Source organism: Oncorhynchus kisutch, linkage group LG10, assembly GCF_002021735.2.
Source record: "Oncorhynchus kisutch isolate 150728-3 linkage group LG10, Okis_V2, whole genome shotgun sequence".
NCBI lineage: Eukaryota > Metazoa > Chordata > Actinopteri > Salmoniformes > Salmonidae > Oncorhynchus > Oncorhynchus kisutch.
Genome location: NC_034183.2, coordinates 53,216,210 through 53,238,899, shown reverse-complemented (window position 1 = coordinate 53,238,899; position 22,690 = coordinate 53,216,210). Strand labels below are relative to the sequence as shown.

At 46.8% G+C, this 22,690-nt stretch overlaps 1 protein-coding gene, 1 long non-coding RNA gene and 1 other non-coding gene across 4 annotated transcripts; 2 read left to right on the top strand and 1 right to left on the bottom strand.

The window, feature by feature from the left end:
- Positions 1-1,475: 1,475 nt before the first annotated feature.
- On the top strand, positions 1,476-18,881 carry LOC109898411 (cyclin-dependent kinase 12). Of its 2 annotated transcripts, none has more exons than XM_020493376.2 (14): positions 1,476-3,584; positions 6,601-7,311; positions 7,856-8,035; positions 8,265-8,404; positions 8,647-8,817; positions 8,909-9,098; positions 11,535-11,591; positions 12,371-12,472; positions 12,787-12,864; positions 13,659-13,775; positions 13,901-14,032; positions 14,268-14,491; positions 14,687-15,130; positions 16,982-18,881. In XM_020493376.2, exons 1-14 carry the CDS (start codon positions 2,326-2,328, stop codon positions 17,404-17,406), a joined length of 4,230 nt encoding a protein of 1,409 aa, XP_020348965.2. In that variant the 5' UTR covers positions 1,476-2,325; the 3' UTR covers positions 17,407-18,881. The 2 variants fall into 2 exon arrangements, 1 of the variants encoding a protein (XP_020348965.2); XR_004211274.1 differs by having other exon boundaries at positions 1,482-3,584; positions 14,687-15,630.
- LOC116376047 (small nucleolar RNA SNORA5) lies at positions 7,613-7,749 on the top strand. Its single transcript, XR_004211443.1, has one exon. It is a non-coding gene; the product is annotated as a small nucleolar RNA SNORA5 (small nucleolar RNA).
- A 1,948-nt stretch (positions 18,882-20,829) lies between the features above and the next one.
- On the bottom strand, positions 20,830-22,190 carry LOC109897593 (uncharacterized). The gene is made up of 3 exons (XR_002256231.2): positions 21,898-22,190; positions 21,487-21,778; positions 20,830-21,316 (listed from the first exon to the last, which is right to left on the bottom strand). It is a non-coding gene; the product is annotated as an uncharacterized LOC109897593 (long non-coding RNA).
- Between the last annotated feature and the right edge of the window lie 500 nt (positions 22,191-22,690).

Sequence of the window (22,690 nt, the reverse complement as noted above, 5' to 3'; positions counted from 1 at the left end):
AGGTTAAAATGAAAGGAGAGTGGGTGGGTGGTTGGTTGGTTGGTTGGTCGGTCGGTCGGGCGGGGTGGATATGGCAAGAACATCTAGCAACCCAAAGGTTGTGTGTTCAAATCTCATCACAGACAACTTTATAACTACTTGCTACTTTGCAACTACTTAGCATGTTAGCCAATGCAAAGGTCTAAAACCCAAAGGTTGTGTGTTTGAATTTCATTATGCACAACTTTAGCATTTTAGCTAATTAGCAACCTTGCATCTACTTTTGGGATGGCAGGTAGCCTAGTGGTTAGAGCGTTGGGCCAGTAACCAAAAGGTTGCTATATCAAATCCCTGAGCTGACAAGGTAAAAATATGTTAATCTGCTCCTGAACAAGGCAGTTAACCCACTGTTCCCAGGCTGTCATTGTAGATAAGAATTTGTTCTTAACTGACTTGTCTAGTTAAATAACGGATACATATTTTTTTACTACTCTGAAACTACTTACCATGTTAGCTAACCCTTCCCCTAAACCTTTAACCTAAATCATAACCTTAATGTTAACCCCTAGCCTAGCTAACGTAGCCACCTAGATAACATTAGCCATGTAGCTAACGTTAGCCACAACAAATTGGAAAGAGTAACATATCATACGTATTGCAAATTCGTAACATATCATAGAAATGGATGACGGACATCCGCAAATTAATACATACCATACTAAATGTAACATATCTACTAAGTTGAGTGTCCCGGACTTTGTTACTATGTTACGTCTACCCTTGAGTCCAGGTTGGAAATGGAGGTATCTGTTAGATAATTTTCTATATGTTTCAACATACAATTATGGATACTTTTTCATAACACAAGTCTCTGATGGCGGAGACCGGTCTACGATAACATTAGTGTTGAAATAAATAAGTTCTTATTTATTTAACATTGGCGTTACTACTAGAAACTGTCTAATGTTGAGCACTGCACTGATTTATTATGGAGCAAAATTAAATAATTATTGAATGTGCTGATACCTCATGGAAGCAACAGTTGGTCTCTGGTTACCATTTCTGTGGTTGTTGGGGTGACACCACTGAGTGTTGTGGTTTTTTTAGGTGACACCACTGAGTGATAAAAAAATACATTTGTTTTAAATCGGTTAGTGTCAGTTTGCTATGTTTTGCTTCAACGGGGTCTCAGTAATCTGTATTTACACATCATAGCTAGCTGTTGGACGGCTGCACAGGGCTATGGCCACTTTCTGTTTAATTTCTTAATACAATTTTGACACATTATTCTACCCGTATCGTTTTTGTGTTCCGTATTTTGTTATAAAACTTCTGAAGTTGTTTAAATTATTTACAAGCTAGCTAATTTAGTTGGAAAACAATAATGTTGACTTTCATGGAAAGAAAGCTATATTTAATAGGCCCTCTACAGGTGAAATATTACGTCTCACCAAGGGCGGTTGGCGGTGCAGCTCCCTGGATAACGCTTTGGGATAGGCTGTTGCTGAGCTACCATGAAGAATGACAGCCGTCGAGACTTCCGGTACTAGTCATAGGGCGATAACGATAAGAGCGCAGTTGCAGAATTTATAACAGGAGCCACAATGGCGGTTGTCGTCTCTTGACAGGGCTGTGGATGTTATTAAATCCACTATCATCGCCCTAAAGATAGGCCTGGTTGATTCCCAGAGCCATTAAAAATAAACTGGAACAATTACTGCACATGAAAATACTATAATTTCTGATCAATATCAAATTAACAAGAGATAACAATTATATTAAAAGGGACCATGTAAACAGTACCAACCGGGTCAAGTTTTCATTTTGTTCGAGAAACAACATCGGCTGTTAATGACGGCTAACTGTTTGTTTATTGAACTCCAAAACCGTAAATCTAAGGAACAATAACACCTAAACTAAGCTTGGCACCGGACAAGGGAATCTAAAAGAAAAGGGACTTATTTTTTTCTTTCGTTTTTTACCAAACAGCATGCTAGCTACACAGAGCTAGCTAGCCAAATAGAAACGGAGAAGAGCGCACAATGCTCCGATTTATTGTTTGGGCCTTTCAGCCAGTTTCTCTAACTAGCTAAATGCACAGGCCTTCATTTTAGTGGCGGTTTTTGGCACTAGCAACCTTTATTTTTCTGATTTGACAAACCATGCTGCCGAACGACTTGGATAATTCGTGAGGACTAAACCTGGGCAGACTCATTTATATTTGTCGGCTTGCTTTAGAACACTGGATCTAATTTTACCGGATTTCGGAGTACTACTCTCCCGTTAATGTATTCTCTCGGCTACAGAGGCCCACGCTCGGGAGAGGTTCCGCCGCTGACGTGAGGGATGCCTGGGTCGGATAGACACCATGGGACCAAGAGGAAGCCGGAATCCAACAGTAGCGTTGCCCTGCCACCCCAAACAACGAGCGGCAACAGTGGGCTACACCAGCCCCTGGTCCTGCCTCATACCTCTGCGGGCAACATGACGAGCAAGGACGGTAACCTCCAGTCAAAGTCGTCAGTGCCATCTTCTTCCAAGCGCAAACGGCATAAATCAGCGAAACATGGACGTGAGTCCGAGGTGGCTCAGGGCCCTGGTTTTTCTGCGCTCGCCTCCACAGCGCCTCCTTCCGTTAGCGCCGTGAAGCCGCTGGTAGAATATGACGACATAAGTTCCGATTCGGATACTTTTTCGGACCCGCCTGCTGAGAGAGGGTCTGGGGATCGGTTAGAACCTGTCCCAGATTATAGTAAAGGGGATGGGGGCGGGGCTGTTGGTAGAGATGGTCGGGAACACAAGCACCGTCACTCGCGGAAAAAGTCGAAGGATCCCAACAAAGTTAGAGACTCTGGGGAAGGGGGTCAGAGTACCAAGAAAAAAAGCAGCAAAGACCGTGAGAGAGGGAGCTCTGGGAAAGTCAAGGAGAAGGTGGCCTCCCTGTCCTCTGTAGCATCCCTGTCCTCCGGGTCACGCCGTCAGGGTCAGCTGGAGGCTGACTTGGGGCCAAAGCGTGGAGAGTTGCCCCCTTCCTCCCAGGCCCAAACTGCAGCCAGTGTGGGAAGCACCACATCCTCCTCCTCGTCATCTCGCAGCAAGGAGGGTGGCCGCTCCGGGAAGTCTCGTAAGGATAAGCCACAGAAGAGAGAAGGGCTTGAGGGTCGGGGGGATGCAACCGCCAGCCAGAGCACCTCTGCCTCTCAGAAGGTCCGGACAGAGAGGAGCCAACGCAAGTCCTCAAAGAGCCACAAGTCCAGCCCTAAGGGCAAGGGGCAGCCTTCCTCGAGCAGGGGGAGCCCTCGCCGGAAGGTAACAGCCCCTACACAGTCCCCCAGCCCCCCAAGGAGAGGGGGTAATGGAAGCCCCATGGTCGGTAGTTACAGCCAGGAGGTGGACAGCTACCACCACCAGAGACGCAGGCCGGCCCCACAGAGCCCCAGCCCCTACAGGGAGATGTCCAGGCGGAGCAGGCAGAGGTCGGACAGCCCCTACGCCAGCAGGCAGAGGTCTTCCAGCTATGAGCGAGACGACAGCCCCTACTCAAGGAGACGCTCCATCAGTCCCTATGGTAACCGCAGGTCCTCCAGCGCTAGCCCTGTGTCCCGGTGAGTATTCTAGCCTGGCCCAGGCACCTTCCATTCAGTTTGCCTCGTATACACATTCACATTTATGCTAGTTGTGTAATTTGTACCAAATCGCACTCTATTCCCTTTATACAGCACTACTTTTGACCAGGCCCCACGAGACTCTGGTCAAAAGTAGTGGACTACAAAGGGAATATGGTGTCATTTGAGATACAGCCTAATACTAACATGTAGCTATGAACTACTACTAGCCACCCAATCTCAGTCGGTTATTCACTCACTATGCATGGCATGCACCTCCACACACAGAGGCATATTCACCAGTGCTGTCTAACACATTGATTCTCACAAATGCCCAAGGTGCCTTTTTACAGAGACCCAGTAAGGCCCCAAACGTGGTAATGAACTGTTGTTGTTACTGTTGATGTTCTCATTGGTCATACTGGAACAGGGCCAGGCCACTCTGACTGTTTCTACTGTTTTTCTACCCCCTTTTGTCTGTGCTAAGGAGGTGCTTGTACTGTGTGTTTGATAAAGCAGCAATATGTATTTTTTGGGGGCGAACTGACCAAATTTACAGAGAAATGTGAGTTATAGATCTGCCATTCTCATTGAAAGTAAGTTTAAGAAGCAGTAGATATGTTCTATGTGTGCTATTTCTATGCTTCCTGTTAAGTTTCGGTTTTGCGTCTTTTACTTTCGGTTTTGTACACCGGCTTCAAACAGCTGAAAATACAATATTTTGGGTTATAGACAATATTTCACAGCGAGATTAGTTGGTACAATGATGCATTGCTTGTTTAGTCACAAACTGAAATTAGGAGAACTATTAGAATTTTAGCAAACAGGAAATGGCGGAGAGATTTCTGCAAGTGGTCGAGACAGCGCTTTAGACAGCTGAGGTTGAGCCATGGGTAACTGACAGTACCTGCAGCTTCCTCTCCTGTGCTCCTAGCCTCAGGGTGTTGGAATGGGAATGGCTAGGCCAGGTTGCAGTGTCCTGTATAGGCTATTTAAAACTATGGTCAGGGAAGAGACATTGATTCTATGTTCAGATGTGTCTGTGTGACATGCTGGGCTGTTTCTGCCAGGGAGTTGTTGCCTCTTGCCATGTGGTGTAGAGGGGGAAGGGAAATCTATGGAAGTCAGGTGAGGCATCACATTGGGCTCAGACAGACACAGGCAAGGCCTGTGCTCCAGTCTAGGGAAACCCTATGAGGAGCTGTGGTGGTCTTTGGAGCAGGAGAGGGCATAAATTGGGGTATAGACTACACTAGCCAGACAGCGGGGTGATGGTAGCTCTCCAGGGACAGGGTTAGAGAGCCTTGGGTTAGGCTGTTGACATTCAGCCATTTTGATTTTGTGTTGTGTCAGAGAGTGGACCTTGAGCTTCTGTTGGTGGGAGGGGGCATAGCTGTACGATAAAACTAGGCCCTCCATAGTGATCGTTAAAAGGTTCTCTGCTGTCAGTAGACTCTGTTGAAAGATGCTGCTGGGGAATCATGTTGGTGTAGTCTTTTTATTTCATTTTATTTAACCTTTATTTAACTAGGCAAGTCAGTTAAGAACCAATTCTTATTTACAATGACTGCCTACCCTGGCCAAACCTTAACCCGGACGACACTGGGCCAATTGTGCACTTCACTACGGGACTCCCAATCACGGCCGGTTGTGATACAGCCTGGAATCGAACCAGGGTCTGTAGTGACGCCTCTAGCACTGAGATGCAGTACCTTAGACCGCTGCGTCCCTTGGGTGCCAGTCAGGCTGTATCTAACTGTAGGCTATTTGTTTAGTCTAGCTAATTAACTTCAATGTCCCAGTTATTAACTTATAATAATCACATTTTAGATTTAGTTTGTAGACTTTTATAAGTCTTCATGCTCAGGGACATGTTCACTTGCTACTAGTTCATTTGTTTTCCTAACCTTCAAACAAATGATTGAATCTGAATGTTGTCTCCACAGTTAATTAAAGGGATACTTAATTATTTTAGTCAGTGCCATCTTCTTCCATGTGCCCTTTATGAGGCCGTCATTGTAAATAAGAATTTGTTCTTAACTGATTTGCCTAGTAAAATCTCAAATAAAAATCTACTTCCCAAGAGTCAGATGAACTTGTGGATACCATTTTTATGTCTGCATGCAGTTTGAAGGAAGTTGCCAACTAGCGCTAGATGAATTGCTAACTAGTTAGCATTGTCTCGCAAAACCACCTCGAACTTCCTACATACTGGACACAAAGATAAAAATGGTATTGATGAGTTTATCTCACTCTGCCAAAATCCCAAAGTATCCCTTTAAGTATGTTCAGAATCTTCGTACTTTTCCTACTTACTTCTCCCACATTTGAATAAAGGTTACTTTGATGGTTATCAAAAATATGTATGGTGATGAGGTGTCTGAATTTGGCCTAATGCCAGAGGAATGTTGAGGTTAACTCACAAGACAGTAGACTTCCGGAGGACGTTTGTACACACATTGGCTACTTTAAGTTCAGACTAAAGCAAAGGTTGTTCCCCTGACTGAACTAATTGTATGTTTGTATGCTGACTAAGGGAATGGGAAGTGTAGCTTATATGGAAGGAGACACCGCACACTGACCGCATTTACACATAACTAATTTTATCTTAGCAAATAGCACTACCTCCCTGAACTTGCCTCTGAGCTTGAATCAGGGTCCTGCCTCGCCAACACACGTGACCGCCAGTTGACCACTTACAAACCAGTTGTTATAGAAAAGGATCCAATTCCATAGCACAATTGGTGAAATGCCAAGCTAGCTGTGGAGTGAGCTTGCCGCATGGTCTTATCTCATTATATAAACATAACACACGTTTGGTAGTTATCATCTGCAATGACCTGCCATTTGTTGTTTTTATTAACACCTTAATACACCAGTGCACAATGCCCCAGTAATGTCAAATGGCCTCCCTTCGAGTTCCTCTTTCTTGGTGCTCACTCCCAACTTAGAGAGAGAGAGAACTTGCAGCCAACAAGGAATTATTGTTTTCCTAACATCTTCCCTCTCTCTCCAGGCGCTCAGTTCGCTCTCGGAGTCGCTCGCCTCCTTTCTCCTCTTCCCGTCGCTCCTCCTCTCGCTCTCGCAACAAGAAGCATTCGTCCTCTGCCGGGGGAGGTGGGTCTCACAGCAGCCGGCCCACCAGCCGCTCCCCACCCTCCTCCCGCCTGCCACTCAACTCCAGCCTGGGGGCAGAGCTTAGCCGGAGAAAGAAGGAGCGCCAGGCTGCGGTGGCTGCAGCTCGTCCCCCCTCCCCTCCACCTTCCTCACGCAAGACCAAGGGGTCCACCTCACGCCCCCCTAAAGCTGAGCCTGAGAGAGTACCTGAGAGAGAGACTGTCCAAGCCGCGGACCTCCAGCCTCCACCCAGTGCACCCCAGCCCCGGGACACTCTTGTTGGGGAACAACACGGCTCTGCATCTTCACCCTTCTCATCTCCTGCTCCCCCTCTGCCCCCCGGTCAGACGACCCCACTACCTCCACCTCCTCTGCCCTCCACCCCTGTCACCCAACTTCAGCCACCTACACCCCAGGGCCAGACTGAGACCAGCCTCGCACCCTCCACAGCCCTCTCCTCCTCCTCCTCCTCCTCATTGTCGTCCCCCCAGTCCAAATCTCCTGCCCCCATGCCCACTCGCAGCCCTGCCCGCCTGACACCCATCCACAAGACCTCCACTCTGCCCCCCCTGCCTTTACCACCCATGCTAGTGGGAGACTGCCAGGACAGGTAAGCCATGAAACCTGCATACACACACACACACACACACACACAACTATCCTCTCCCCAGTCCTGTTGCTTGGCAAACGTGTAGTCATCAACAGAACAGTCATTAGGCCTTTACTGTAGGCTCAGGTTTCCCCCAACAGTCAGTCTCTCTGAAACACACACCTGCCTGCAGTACAGTACTGGAATTCTGAACAGATTACCTGAATGCTCTGTAGGCGATGGTTTAGCTGCCATCAGACCGTGACTATGTCAAGTAGTCAAAACAGGCCTACGTGGGACTTCAAAATCATTACTAACTCCTTGCAGCCTTGTCAAATTCAGTGCTTCCTCTACAGTGGACTGCGCTGGCCAAAATGGCTGCTGAGGTGAAACTGTAGTTCATGGGCCCCACATCCCTTTGTCATGGTAGTTGGGGATACATTTGTGCCACAGACATATAAGGAAAAGAAAATCCAAACTCATGAAATGAATGTTATTTTCCTCTCCTTCCTTCTCTACCTTCAATCTCTCGCGCTCTCTTTTTCTCTCTCTCTCCCTCCATCAGTCCGAAGAAGTCCACTCCTCCTCAGAGGTCTTCCAGGAAGGAGAAAGAGGTGCGGAATCGGCCGTCTCTGATCGACCTCCCTCTGCCCCCCACGCTGGCCGGAGGAGACCCCTCTCCCCCTCAGTCCCCCGTCTACAGAGCTCCACCTCCGCCCCAGTCCGCTCTCAAGAAGAGACCAAAGTGAGTTCCTATCTGCTCAACCTAACCTACCCTTCTCCTCCTCATCAATCACCCCAAACCACCTCTCTACACTCCTCTTTTCCACAGCCCTCCTCTCCCACCGCAGCCTATTTCCTTTCAATAGAAAGGGGAAAAAATAAGCATAAGATAGTACAAAGTTATCATCAAGGGCTTATTCCGTGAGGTAAAACGTTTCCTAATAGCAAGTCTCCTCGGCTCTCCTGTCTAGGTTTTGCTGTCCACGCTATGGCGAACGCAAACAGACACAGAGCGACTGGGGCAAACGCTGCGTGGACAAGTTTGACATCATCGGCATTATCGGGGAGGGCACCTACGGCCAGGTGTACAAGGCCAAGGACAAAGACACCGGTGAGAGCCCCTTTGCTCCAGCCTCTCTATGCGTGTCTTTCAGAGGAATTTGAAATGAAGCAGAAGACACATTTCCGTTGGGCGTCCGTGTACATCGGACAAATGTGTTTTTTTATTTAGCTCGTTTATTCATCTTCTGATCAGGACAATCGCCAGAGTTGCTACCATAAAACGGACGTTTTCATCCACCCTCCTACATTGGACAGTAACATAATGTTCATGTTGTTCTACCTGCCCTCCAGGTGAGCTGGTGGCTCTGAAGAAGGTGCGTCTGGACAATGAGAAGGAGGGCTTCCCCATCACGGCCATCCGAGAGATCAAGATCCTCCGCCAGCTCAACCACCGCAGCGTGGTCAACATGAAGGAGATCGTCACAGACAAACAGGACGCACTGGACTTCAAGAAGGACAAAGGTGTGTGTGTGTGTGGGGGGGGGGGGTTGTGCTTGGTGTATGTCTGTGCGTGTGTATGCGGATCCTCCTTAACCCCTGCCTGTCCCGTCAGGTGCCTTCTACCTGGTGTTTGAGTACATGGATCATGACCTGATGGGTCTGCTGGAGTCGGGGCTGTGTCAGTTCTCTCAGGAACATGTGAGGAGCTTCATGAGACAGCTGATGGAGGGGCTGGACTACTGCCACAAGAAGAACTTCCTGCACAGAGACATCAAGTGCTCCAACATACTGCTCAACAACAGGTACTAGTGTAGCATGGTAATATCACGGTACCAAAACGTCATGGCACTTATGATACCAACATTTTAACATACCGTTGTACCGTTCCTATGAGACTACGGAATCTTTCAGCCCTTCCGATCTAAAGAACCCGCTGCTTGTTAGAAAATGTTTATAAAGTCAGTTTGGTTTATAAAGTCGGTTGAATTGAAGCACCAGCCACTAGTCTCTTGTATGCACAGGTCCAATAATGTCCACTTCACTTTCGTAAGCTTATCACGTATGGCGGCTATAATCAGACAGCTGCATCCCCTACCAGCCCTCACTCACCTGCTTCTCTCAGCGTCTCCTATCAGCCCTCACTCACCTGCTTCTCTCAGCGTCTCCTACCAGCCCTCACTCACCTGCTTCTCTCAGCTTCCCCTACCAGCTTTCACTCACCTGCTTCTCTCAGCGTCCCCTACCAGCTCTCACTCACCTGCTTCTCTCAGCGTCCCCTACCAGCTCTCACTCACCTGCTTCTCTCAGCGTCCCCTACCAGCTCTCACTCACCTGCTTCTCTCAGCGTCTCCTACCAGCCCTCACTCACCTGCTTCTCTCAGCATCGCCTACCAGCCCTCACTCACCTGCTTCTCTCAGCATCCCCTACCTGCTTCTCTCTCCATCCCCTCTTCATGCTCATCTAATCCTCCATTATTTTTTCAAATATAATTTAGCCTTGATGGCGAGCGTGGATGCAGACCCCGATGGCTTCTGTTAGATTTGTACGTGTGTTACATTGGAGCAGCGCTCAGTTCAAGCAATGTTGATACATTGTATCATTTCGTCGCCTGTTCTAACCAAGAACACCGGCCAGTCAGAGTAGACTTTGCGAGTTCACTGTCATACAGCCTCTGAGTGTCAGAGAGGGGAAATGGAGCACCGCGTCACGACAGGCATGCTTGCAAGCTTTGCAGCAAAGAAAATGGCTTGTCTCTAGCCTAAACTGCAGCAACAACAAAACATCTGAGCAATATTACCGGAGATAACTTTTTTGTCTTTCTAGCGGGATTCGTGCGCATTTGATATAATTTCACAAACCATGTCGCGGGTAGTTTTTTTTAAACGAATCCGGGGTCGCTAACTTTGTTTAGTCATGTTACCTAGCTAGCTAACAATCTGGTAACTTGACAGTAGCTTTAGGCTAATTTGATTGGCACAGGAAGAACAGAGAAGGGGCTGCTACTCATGAGATGTGCTTCAAAGCTAGATTCATAGAGGTAGGCCTATTGTAAGCCTAAACTATATCAAATGTCTCTTTCTGGGGCTCCTTAAATTCTGTTTGGTGCCTAACGTTTTAAAAGTTGGGAGCAGTGTGTGTGTGAGGGACTGTGTCTGTGTTAACTGAAGAGTAAATGTGTCGTGCAGCGCTTTCCCCTTACTGCTACAATGCCATGCAGATCATTATGCATGTCCCCCTATTCCTCCAGCCAAATCACAGGTAGGGCCTTTGTAAATATGAGCAAATCAGCCATTCTATGCAGTTACATGCAATGCGTTGTATTGAGTAGACGTGTGAATTTCAGTGACAGGTTCTTTGCGTAGCACGTGCGCCGAACATTTAGGAAATGGGAACAAGCGTCCGGGAGACGGGGCAAACAGGATGCTAGGCCACTGATTTCCCCCCTCGTATAGTATCATTAGTTAAATGTTGGTGTCGTGACAACACTAATAGGTTCAGAAGGAGGGAAGGAACCGTGTTTTTTTTCCACCCCTGGTCCATGGGCCGGTCTGTGAGATGTTGCTGGCTGGTCGCTGAGATGGTTCACTGTCCAAATGATACACTTCCACAGTGCTAGTTTTAAAGGTAGACTCAACGAGAAGACGGGCAGCACTGAGAGATGAGTGTGATGCAAGACTTCCCCGTCACACAGAGTATCTCTGCGCCTCACGCTGCTACAACGTGGTATCTATGGGACCAAAACAGCGGTCGAGTTCAGCCTCGCGCTTCAACGCTCTTAGTTGTCGTGGAGCTTGACCCACTACTGCTGTTTACTTTGTGCAGCTACGTCACCTCGCTGAGTCTACCTTTTAATGTAAGCAGTTCCCCAAGGAGGGAAAAGCATAGCTTTGCCGGTCCCTGGTATAAACAATGGACCCACTAACCTAGAATGTTATGGTAATGGCAACGGTAGCAGTTTGTGTGGTTTTAGTAGTGAACACGAGGGAGTTGTTTGAAATGATTGTTGTAGCTATAGTAAGGTTGGGTTTTTCCACTTTTTGATTGGTGCTTCTTTCAATGTGCAACGTTCTACCATGGGAATTCAAATGCTCTTTCCTCTGCCTCACTGTTTTTGATTGAATTATTCACTTCTGTAGTTAGGGTTGTGTAAGTTAACAGCTGCAGAAATGCAATAAGTTGTGTTGTTATTGAGTTTGATTCTCTGTCTCTAACTTCTTTTATCTCTCTCCTCGCGCAGTGGTCAGATCAAACTGGCTGACTTTGGTTTGGCCCGCCTCTACAACTCGGAGGAAAGGTGAGACTTGGATTTTTTTCAAGTTGCTTCGGCGCAACGGTGACATCATCATAAAGTCAGAGGTCCTTCCTGTCCCTGGTTCATACCTTTTTAAACTGTGACCCTCACACTGGCCTTTTCTCATTTGGGTAAAAAGCCCCGTCCTCCACCCTCTCACCTCTGTCCGACGACCTCTGTGACACGGGAAATGTCAATTTGTTAGTAGGCGACCGGAACAGTGTCCTTCCCTCCTTGATAGACACCTTTCGTGAGGATAGTCATATGTGTATCCTACCAGAGTCCTTCACGGAGGTTTTGATACCTGCCACACCCTCTTTGAATCCGCTTCTGTTTTGTTGGACGAGAAAAGCACACGAACAATATGCTACTTCGTTTAGTTGATCACTTTACACATTTATTTTGGGATCCACCAATGTAAACCTAATTTGCCTCATGATCTGTGAGTGGAGGAGTCATTTCATACAAGCACATTTTCATCCACGCTCCCTCACCTCTCCTCGATTACCTTTGACCTTCTTCAAAAGAAAGCGAGAGAAGACGGAGGAGAGAGGACGCTGGAGTTGAGCAAATCCAATTGAGAAAAGGCAGTCTGAATGAAAACACCTATCTATTCCAATGATTCCCCACTTGGTGCTGTGTCCTGTATAAAGAGGTTCTCCCTCCGTCAGCCCATTGTTGAGCGATGCATTGTGGGTGTTTGGGCACTGGAAGGCAGAGTAGAGGTACTGGTACTGTATCTGCGTGTTTTATCTGAATGTTCCCTTCCCTGCTCTCTCCAGTCGACCCTACACTAATAAAGTAATCACGCTATGGTACCGTCCCCCTGAGCTCCTCCTGGGAGAGGAGAGGTACTCTCCGGCCATCGACGTCTGGAGCTGCGGGTTAGTACACACACACACACACACAGCTCAGCGTGACTCACCCACACACTGCCATGTACCTGGACACATTTCATTCACACACATTCTCCAATCAAACATGCTCTACGTAGGAAAACAGATTGCACTTACCTTATTTGTCCACATGGTGTCACTATAAAACTGATATATAATTTTGACTGAAGTAGTCGGAGCTATAAACCTAAAAACTGGCAAAGAATTATCACTCTCAACAAATCCTAACTCAAGATTGGTAAATCCTTTATTTTTATTCTTATGTGAGTTATCAAAATTGTCCATTGAATGTTTGTGCACAGGTGTATTCTGGGAGAACTGTTCACCAAGAAGCCCATCTTCCAAGCCAATCAGGAGCTGCTGCAGTTAGAGTTGATCAGGTATGCTGCTGTTGCCCCCTGCTGCCTGGAAGACTGCATTGCCACATTAAAGTCCTGTCTGACATGGCAACCTATTTCTTATATAGCAGCCATACTCAACAGGCAGACCGCAGTCCAGACCCAGAATGGGGTCAATACGGACCGCGGGTCCTGACTTTCTTTTGTTTTTTGGAACTCAGTCGGGCTTTCAACCTACTGCTGTTGAGTGTGACTTCTAAATTTGGAAGGGCATGGGCAGGTTTCCTCTTCATGTCATTCACTGACCGATCTTAAAGAGCTGTTTTTAACTTGTCATAAATGTCCAGTTGATGTCAACTAGAGAGGTAAGTTGACCCAGCTACCTAAATCTTGTAGTTATCATGGCCAAATGATGTGCCCGGGGGCCTCGACCCACATTGGTCCCCCATTTTAGATTTTATTGAGTCATGCGGGTATCATATGAACACACATAAGAAATGGCTAAATGTATAGAATTGCAGGAAATTGGCTTATTAAAAGTGTGTTCTCTTCGCCAACAAGAGGCGTGTGAACCATTTCGGGTTGTATGGGTTTTGAGGTTGGGGTTTGTTACTACGCTGGTAAATGGCTGCCCATCTGGACCTTTACCGCCTAGGAAATTTGTGGGACTGGACCCTCTCAAATAGTAGTTGAATACCCCTGCTATAGAGTGGACTACTTTTGACCAGAGCTCTAAGGGCCTCGGTCAACAGCATTGCACTATATAGGGAATAGGCTGCCATCTGGGATACAGTCCATGTTTACCACAGCTCTAACTCTCTCCCTCTCTGTCTCAGTCGTCTGTGTGGGAGCCCGTGTCCCGCTGCCTGGCCTGACGTCATCAAGCTGCCCTACTTCAACACCATGAAGCCCAAGAAACAGTACCGCCGACGGCTGCGCGAGGAGTTTGCCTTGTATGTAACATGACATGCACACCATGGGATTTTCTAGTCCTTTCATCAATCTGATAGTTGTGTCAGTACATCAGTTGTTGATGCTATTTGTTTGACTCGCACGCTCTCATCTCTCTCTCTGTCAGTCTGCCTGCTCAGGCCCTGGACCTGCTGGACCGCATGCTGACCCTTGACCCTGCGCGGCGCTGCACGGCCGAACAGGCCCTCAATAGTGACTTCCTGTGTAACGTGGAGCCCAGCAAGATGTCCCCGCCCAAGTGAGGACCTCGTCTTTGCCCTGTCCTTTCCTGGGCCCATTGCATCTAGAGAACAACCTCAAACTATCCACCACCATACACCCAAACCCTTATTGCTTTCTTTCTGTCACACCCAACACCCCTCTTCGCTTTATATCCCATACACTTACCTTTAGCCTTTCTTTCTGTTTTTCTCCCTCATACTTTCATCACCCTGTTTTTGCCTCTATCATACTCTCTCCCTCTCTCTCTCCAGTCTCCCTCACTGGCAGGACTGCCACGAGCTGTGGAGTAAGAAACGGAGGCGCCAGCGTCAGAGCGGGCTGCCCGAGGATGTGCCTGTGCCCAAAGTGCCCCGTAAGGACCCCTCGGGGGCTTCCAGTGGAGAGAACAGCCGGCCCCAAGCCAGCCCAGCTGGAGCCCCGCCCCCTCCGCCGGGAAGACCACCACCCTCAGCCATCTCTGCCAATGAGCTAGCAGGTCAGGCAGAAACAGTAGTCACAGTTCGCTACTATAGAAGAACATACCCTTATCCAAATGTCTCCTTGGTTAGATAGTGGCTGCACAGGTAGACAAAGGTTATTGTAAGTCTATAATGTGAATGTATGTTGTCTCCGTACGCTCTCAGCAGACTGCTGTCTACAGTATGTGTCACCATTGTCTCTCTCCCATCAGGCCTGGGTGCTGCGGCGGAGCAGCTGAACCAGACAGAGCTGGCTGTGCTGTTGAACCTGCTGCAGAGACAGACAGACCTCAGTCTGCCTCAGATGGCCCAGCTCCTCAACGTCTCCTCCAACCCAGAGAGCCAGCAGCAGCTAGAGACCCTTAGCCAGTCCCTGTCAGCCCTGACCGAGGCCTCCCACCACCGGGGGGCCTCAGAGGACCAGGGTCCGGCTAGGCCCCAGCCCCCTGAACCTCCCCCAGAGCCTCAGGAGCCCTCCCCGCACCACAGCGAGCCACCCCTCAGCCAGGATGACCAGACCAACCTCCTGGCCCTCCTATTGGGCCAGCTCATCAAGCCGCAGGCCGAGGGGGCGGAGCAAGGCGACGAGAGCAATGGCGTCCAATCAGAGGAGGCAGTGACTCGCGGTTCGTCAGCCTCCACTGCTGACCGCAAGGGCAAGTCTGGGTTCAGTCTCTAGGGGGAGGGGCAGAGAGCACTGGGTCAGGGGATCTCACAGGAGACTGGTGGACGATCTTGTCAAGGTGCGGATCTTGTCATCCAATTATTTTCCCGCTTACCATAAAGCCGTTGTAAATTACTTTATAAACGAGCTGATGAGATGAAAGATCTTAACTAAATGGCAAATCGAAAGAAAGATTCCACGGTTACTTTAAATATTTTTTGAGGAAGTTTTATGTTGTCTAGACCCACCACCTCTCCCCCCTCCTCTCACCAACAGTTTCACCCCCACCCACCTTTTGTCTGTCTCACCCGTCTCCTACTTCCAAAGGCTACTTTCACCCACTCAGTCACACATAGGTGGAAACATACCATACATGAAGTTGGCAAGTCCTCAAGATGTCTGACCAGAGTGGCTTCGGACGGCCCAGGTCACATGGACTGGGCTTTGGGCACAAGGACTTTTCTCATTGGTGTGAATGTAAACTAAGAGAAGGTTTGTAGTTTTACAGCGTTAGAAAGACAATGGTTCCCACTGCACTCTCCCCTTCACCCTTTCACTCCTGCCCCTCTTTATCACCCTGTTTTATTTTCCCATTCCCTCTTTCTCTCTCATTTCTCCATTTGTTAAAGCAGGTTTCTTGGATTGTTCTTCCTTCCATAAAAATATATTGATTCAAAACCAGTCTGTAATGTCCACATTTTTATGAAGAAAGTCTAATAAATTATCAAGCAAAAATAAATGTTTTGAACCTTAGACTTCACCTGCATGTCCTTCATTTAACTTTGATTTAAAATCGCACATTTTAAATTTTATGTTTGTATGTTGTCTTTTACATTAGTCCTCGGTATCATCCAACGCTAGTAAAGCGTTCTCCTCTGTAGTCTGTATCCGTAGTCACCCTACTGTTGTCACTTAACGCAACAACCCTGTTGCCTAGGAAACAATTGTAGCAGCAGTGTTTCCCGGTAGCCATGGCAGCAGACTGAGAAGGCATCTCTCTCTGTCTCAGCTTTATGCACCTCTCCCCCTCCCCAAACTTCAGGTTTTACCCCTCCCTATCCATAATAACCCATGCTCGTATTGTTGTTGAAATATAACTGAGTGTCTGTCAGGGTTGAACAAACCCTAAGGTGAGCATTCCCCTCTACTATGTAAAGTGCTTTGGGTGTCTCAAAAAGCGCTATATTGGTCCAGTCAATTATTATTGTTGTAACCCCCCCCCCCATGTCATGCGTCTTTCTTTTGTAGTTCACATACGTGTGTGTGAATAAATGTTATGTTGATTATTTAGGTCACAGTGAGGTCTTTTGATATTCCATCATCTCTCAACATTCCGACTTGTCTGTCAACATTTTTTTTAAATCTTGGTACACTTTAAACACATACGTAAGGATTTTATGACATACCATGAACCGAGAGGGGAGGAATTACGTAGGTGGCACAATTCTAGCCTAGTTTTGAGAATGAACATTTATCATAATCACAATTGTGGTATTTAGTAGCATTATCAACCCGTGACAGCGACACATTTTACTCATCCAATTTTACAGTAGCCTATTGAAAACATTTATCCAACTGAAACGACATTGTTGACTGGATGGTGAGGTAGGAATGGTACATGCTCTCCCTCTGCTGGCCATGGTGGGAGATACAGCTGTACGTTGTCTAGACCCCACTCACAAACACTTACCTGGGACATTTCACTAAAGGGAATTGAATAAAAATGTGTCTGTAGTGTAGATGGCACAAATGTCCAGGTGAAATCTCACTGTAACTGCGTGTGCTTTTGTGTTTCTTGTAAATATCCGATTGACTGTCTTGTTTTCTCTGACTCCCCCCTCAGACTGTGCAGTCACCAAGCGGAAGCAGCAGATTGGAACAAATCAGGTCCCTCCATCCTCCGAGCGACGTCCCCCCTCTCCGCCTGGCCCTCCACCCTCAGCCCTCCTCTCTCCTGGCCAGCAGCAGCCCAGTTCTGAACCCCAGCCCGGGCCCGGCCAGGACATCAGCCCGGCGGTGGCAGCCGCCCTGCTGCAGCTCATCTCCCAACAGGACCCAGAGGCTGGGGCCCCCCAGCGCAGCAGGGACCACTCCCCCTCTGTGGGCACCCCTGTCCGGGGACAGCCACCCCCTGCCTGGATGACTGACTCCCCTAAACCATCCCCTGCTAGAGAGCCTCCTACTGGCATGGAACCCACTGCCTCTGCTATCCCAGCACAGTTCCCCAAGGACCAGGACCTCCGCTTTGCCCACAGGACCGCTCGCTGATCCTGGGTGGGCCTGTTTAGAGACCTGGGGTAGAGTGGGCCGACCTACAGGGACAGGAGCCAGGGACTCCTACAGTACTGATAATGATGATACTATACACCAATCTCTCTAGGTGGGAACAGAAGAGCAGCTCACCTGAGCAGGTTGTGTATATTGGAAGATGTGAGGTAGATTGGCTGTGAGATTGTTAGTCTGGAGAAAAGAGCAGGTCTTTGGGTCTGGATATTTGGAGGATGTTATTGTGAAGATGGCCAGTGTTGGTTTGGCTAAAGGACAAACTAAGCCCCACTCTAGACAGACAGACAGACTGGGGTTGGGCCTTGGTGAGGTTTCTAGACCTGGGGGTGGGACAAAGTTCCACACCCTTAAATCACTAACACTGCCCCTCCTGGACCTCCTGACTTGCTGAAGAAGTTGGTTCCACACATGGAATGTGATCAGCTGTGATTTTTCTTTTGTTTAATTTGCAACTCAAATGATTGTTATGTCTACTGCAGTGCCCTCTAACGACGAGGCTATCAGTGGGTTTTGGAGTCTGGTGTCCTCACTCCTTTTCATCTGCGGTTGAATGGGTGGGGGTTGGTGTCTGCTACGTATGACACCCTGGTGGAACAAAGAACAAGTCTGAAATGTAGAGGTGGTTAACTGGGGGGTACAGATGTGAAACACTGGGACTGCGAGCGAGTCTCATCATGCTAGCTGGCTCCTGACGTTCAACCTCGTGCCTCCTTTGTGTCCTTAGCAACCCCTGAATGATCTTTGCCCACACGGAAGAGTTGAGTTGTTTCTTCTGTTCTAGAAGGCACATTAACAAGAGAAGGCATGGCTCAAAATAAATTAGCATACCTTGTGTGTCCTTGGTCAAAGGTACTGTAAAATAAGGTATTTGGGTCTCAGTCCTATCTCCTCCTGTTGTTTCTATGTATGTCAGCCTCAGTTAGCATTCCCATGTAGAAATGAACATGTTCATTCTCGATCGCTCGCGCTCTCTAATAACAGATTCGTGTGCCTCTCTTAACCCTCATACTTCCTCTGCTGCACACTGGCAGAAAACACCAACTCTGACACTGTCATTAACTGCTCTACTATACTCACTAGTCTTTCATTGACCCTCTGTTCACAGCTAGCACGGTCACCCAACCCATAGTGACTGGACACCTATAGACTTACACACACACACACACCTCTCCAAAGCTTTCCCTGATGATCTCTGATAGCCTTGTGTTATCTCTTGCCTCCCTGCCTAACTGTGCAGCAAATACGTTTTGTGTGATTATTTTCTACTTTAAAGACAAAGTTACATGTTAAAACGATGGTCCATGGCTGTGTTTCCTTTGTTTTGTTTTGGGAAGGGAGAAATTGGGAAGAGATCTGGCTTTGGGTTTCATGTGACCATGTGACTGTAAAAGATGATATTTTGTAATATGTGTTTTCTCGGTTCAATTTATTAAAGGAAATCATGCGACCAGAAAGTTTTTAAAGTGATGTGATTTATTCTCTTATCATGTACACAGAGTATACCAAACACTAGGAACACTTTCCTAATATTGAATTGTTGCCATTTTGCCCTCAGAACCGCCACAATTTTTCAGGGCATGGACTCCACCTGGTGTCGAAAGCATTTGACAGGGATGCTGGCCCAAGTAGACTTTCGACAATGCTTCTCACAGTTGTCAAGTTGGGTGGATGTCCTTTGGGTGGGATACCATTCTTGATACATATGGGAGACTTGAGTGTGTGAAACCCAGCAGCATTGCAGTTCTTGTCTCACACCAGTGTGCCTGGCACTTACTACCATACCCTATTAAAGGCACTTAAATCTTTTGTCTTTCCCATTCAGCCTCTGGCACAAATACAAAATCCATGTCTGAATTGTCTCAAAGCTTAAAAATAATTTAACCAGTTTCCCCTTCATCTACACTGATTTAAGTGGATTTAACAACTCATGTCAGTAAGGGATCATAGCTTTCACCTGGATTCATCTGGTCAGTCTATAAAATGGAAAGAGCAGGTGTTCTTAGTGTTTTGTATACTCAGTTTATTTTGCTTGATATAATTCAGAATGGCCACTAGGTGGCACATTGAATCATCTTTCTCTCAAACGCTTTCTCACACAGACACAGGGTCACTGGAAGACGTGGCAAGGCAGAATTTGCCACAGGACTTTTCAATCAGGTGTAGCACTATTGATTAAGTCTTAATAAAATCAAATGACGCAAATGTTTTAAAAGGAGGGCAAAAGTTTTTTATTTTTATTTTTACGATTTGACAACTCCTGCACTATTTCAGTACTAAACGTTGAGTGCTGCTGCAGCCTCTGCTTACCTTGGTCAATCAGACATAAATTGCAGTTCGCGCGGTCCGGCCACAAATCTCTCTACTTTCCTCCGGGTTTTTATTTAGAAAGGCGATGAACAAAAAAATCATAAATAAATGTAGCACCATTAGTGACCTGACATGTTTTATTGGATGGAAACGAGACCATTTTTTTCAGTCTGATCAACTTTAGGCTACTAACACGAGCTGTCCCTCTGGCCAGGGTAAACGAAGCAGTAACGTTGTGCTTTTATAGCCATTTTTGGGGGGGAAGAATGTGAATGGGATCAAATTTGGTTTATACTGAACAAAAATATAAACGCAATAATTTCAAAGATTTTACTGAGTTACAGTTCATGTAAGGACATTAGTGAATCAAGATAAATTCACATGAATGGGCAGGGGTGCAGCCATGGGTGGGTCTTGGAAGGCATAAACCCAACCACTTGGCAGCCAGGCCCAGCCAATCAGAATGAGTTTCCCCCCCCAAAAAATTGGATGGATTATAGGAGTTCCCACATATGCTGAGCTCTTGTTGGCTGCTTTTCCTTCACTCTGTGGTCCATCTGGTTTGCTGTTAGTGGGACTATCATTTGTTTTTCCACAGGACAGTGACCCAACACACCTCTAGGCTGTGTAAGGGCTATTTGACCAAGGAGAGTGATGAAGTGCTGCATTAGATGACCTGGCCTCCACAATCACCCAACCCCAACCCAATTGAGATGGTTTGGGATGAGTTGGACCACAGAGTGAAAGGAAAAGCAGCCAACAAGAGCTCAGCATATGTGGGAACTTATTCAAGACTGTTGGAAAAGCATTCCAGATTAAGCTGGTTGAGAGAATGCCAAGAGTATGCAAAGCTGTCATCAAGGCAAAGAGTGGCTGCTTGAAGAATCTCAAATATATTTTGATTTGTTTAACACTTTTTTGGTTACTACATGATTCCATATGGGTTATTTCACAGTTTTGATGTAGGTGTGTCAACTTTTGACTGGTATTGTAATTCATATGAATGGGTTTTTATCTTCCCCAAGGCCAGGGGTTTTTCCAGGATAAAAAAAAAACATGTAACCTGATTAGAAAAACGGCTCCCGTAAGCTTATATTAAACCTTTATTTATTTATTTTTTACAACAGATGAATCATGTCATACCAAATTAGGTCCGGAGTTTTACCTAGTTTCATACCAGATCAGGAAAAATTACAGTCCCCAGAAAATGTTTTTCACCCCACCCCACACACACACATTAATACACAAAATCGGATTTTATGGAATACTTGATATGATTAATCATGTAGTGTAGAGTAAAGTATTGCTAACAAGCAAACATTTCAATTGCTTTAAATGGAGATATCTCCACCATTTCAGTCCTGATTACTAGGAGTTCGCTCAATGTGTTGTTCTGTTGTCCACTGACAGAATAAGGTGTTGGATATGCCAGGCTAGTTGCAGCACAGTGTTGGCCTGGAGCTGGGTCGTTACTCAAAGTAGGTTAATGTCCATTCGTGTCCACTGACTGTGACTGTGGAGCCTCAGGAGCGGCAGGTGAGCTGGACTGTCTCTGTCCTTGCCTTGAATGTGCTGTAGGTCTACCCTGTGGAAGAGATAGCAAGGGGTTAGACAAAAACAAAATTATCACTATCTGAATATTAGGCTCATATAGTTCAAATATTGAAGTAGCCAAATTAAATATGTTAGCCTACTGAGAAAAGAGAAGATACATGCTACAGTTTTGCTTACATATGAGAGCGGAGAAGGACTCACCCTGGTCCTGTTCCGTCTCCTTCGCTTATACCGGGGTGTCTTCTCAGTAGGTCTGGTCTCGTTTACCAACACCAGTCCAGCGGAGGGTGCTGCGCGTCTTCGTCCTGGGGGAATGAGAGACTGACCCTGAATTTAGGTTGACAACCCGTTGGGACCTCCGTAGTCTAGGGAGGGCAAAGTTTGGACACTGAGGGACAGGGATGGGGTGTTAGTCTTCTGGGTGGCACTGGCACATTAGGTTGCAAGGACTGTGTTGAAATGGCCGGCTCCGCATATTCCTCCTGTCGGGGCACTGAGGGCATCCACATGAAAAGAGTCGTCGGACAATTCTGAGAGACCAAACTCATTCAGGTAGCAAAAAACAAACAACCGGTGCGCAAAAACCTTTAACATAGTCCAGCCTAGACCTACCTGTATTTTATCCAGACGGTAACACAGTTTATTCGGTTGGAACCACAGGCTATTTGTCTTCTAAAAATATCGTTGTCCTGTCCAGTATTTTATAGGGTAGCACATTTTGATGAGGCGGGAAGCGCGAGAAACCTACTAATTGTTTACCGTGACAAAGACAACACTTGAGTCGTCAAGAGCACATTACATAAGCGATCGACTGGTGCGTCATTTGGGTAGGCCAAAACGGTATACCATAGACTCCCAAAGTAAATGCAGATGAAAAATCATGCACGCAATTAACACTTACAACATGCTACAGATTCTCAGTCATGAGAGGAGGACCTAAGGCCGAAACTGTAATGGGGGATTGCCTGTACATTTCTTAACTCCATGGCTTTTCAAAAGTAGCTGGACATCATGTGAAATTCACAATGATACCTGGTTAAATATTTTTGTCTAACTCGGGGAGGAACATAAGGGAAGCCAGGGGGAAGGTCACTCAATACAAGATACTAGAAAGGTTCTTTTGGACTCCAACAAGGCTTCATAAAATGGGTTTTATGGACAATAATCTGTGCTGGAAATGTCAATTTGACACAGGGACATTCTTACAAGCTATATAGGAATGCATAGCTACCTTTCTGGAAGGATATTCTGAAACATTTGGGAGAATGGTCTGAATCAACAATCCCAGTTTCATCAAGAATATGTCTCTTAGGTGACAACATAATGACCTAATGTATCAAATGAGGAATATTCACTGATCACTGATGGTATCCTTACAGCTTCCGCTTTGGAAAGGCCATGCCAC

Bases quoted from the DNA above. Each gene is read 5' to 3' on its own strand.
- LOC109898411 (XM_020493376.2), top strand. From the start codon at position 2,326: ATGCCTGGGTCGGATAGACACCATGGGACCAAGAGGAAGCCGGAATCC. The intron at 8,405-8,646 runs GTGAGAGCCCCT...CCTGCCCTCCAG, and splicing joins GGCCAAGGACAAAGACACCG to GTGAGCTGGTGGCTCTGAAG. The intron at 13,776-13,900 runs GTATGTAACATG...TCTCTCTGTCAG, and splicing joins CTGCGCGAGGAGTTTGCCTT to TCTGCCTGCTCAGGCCCTGG.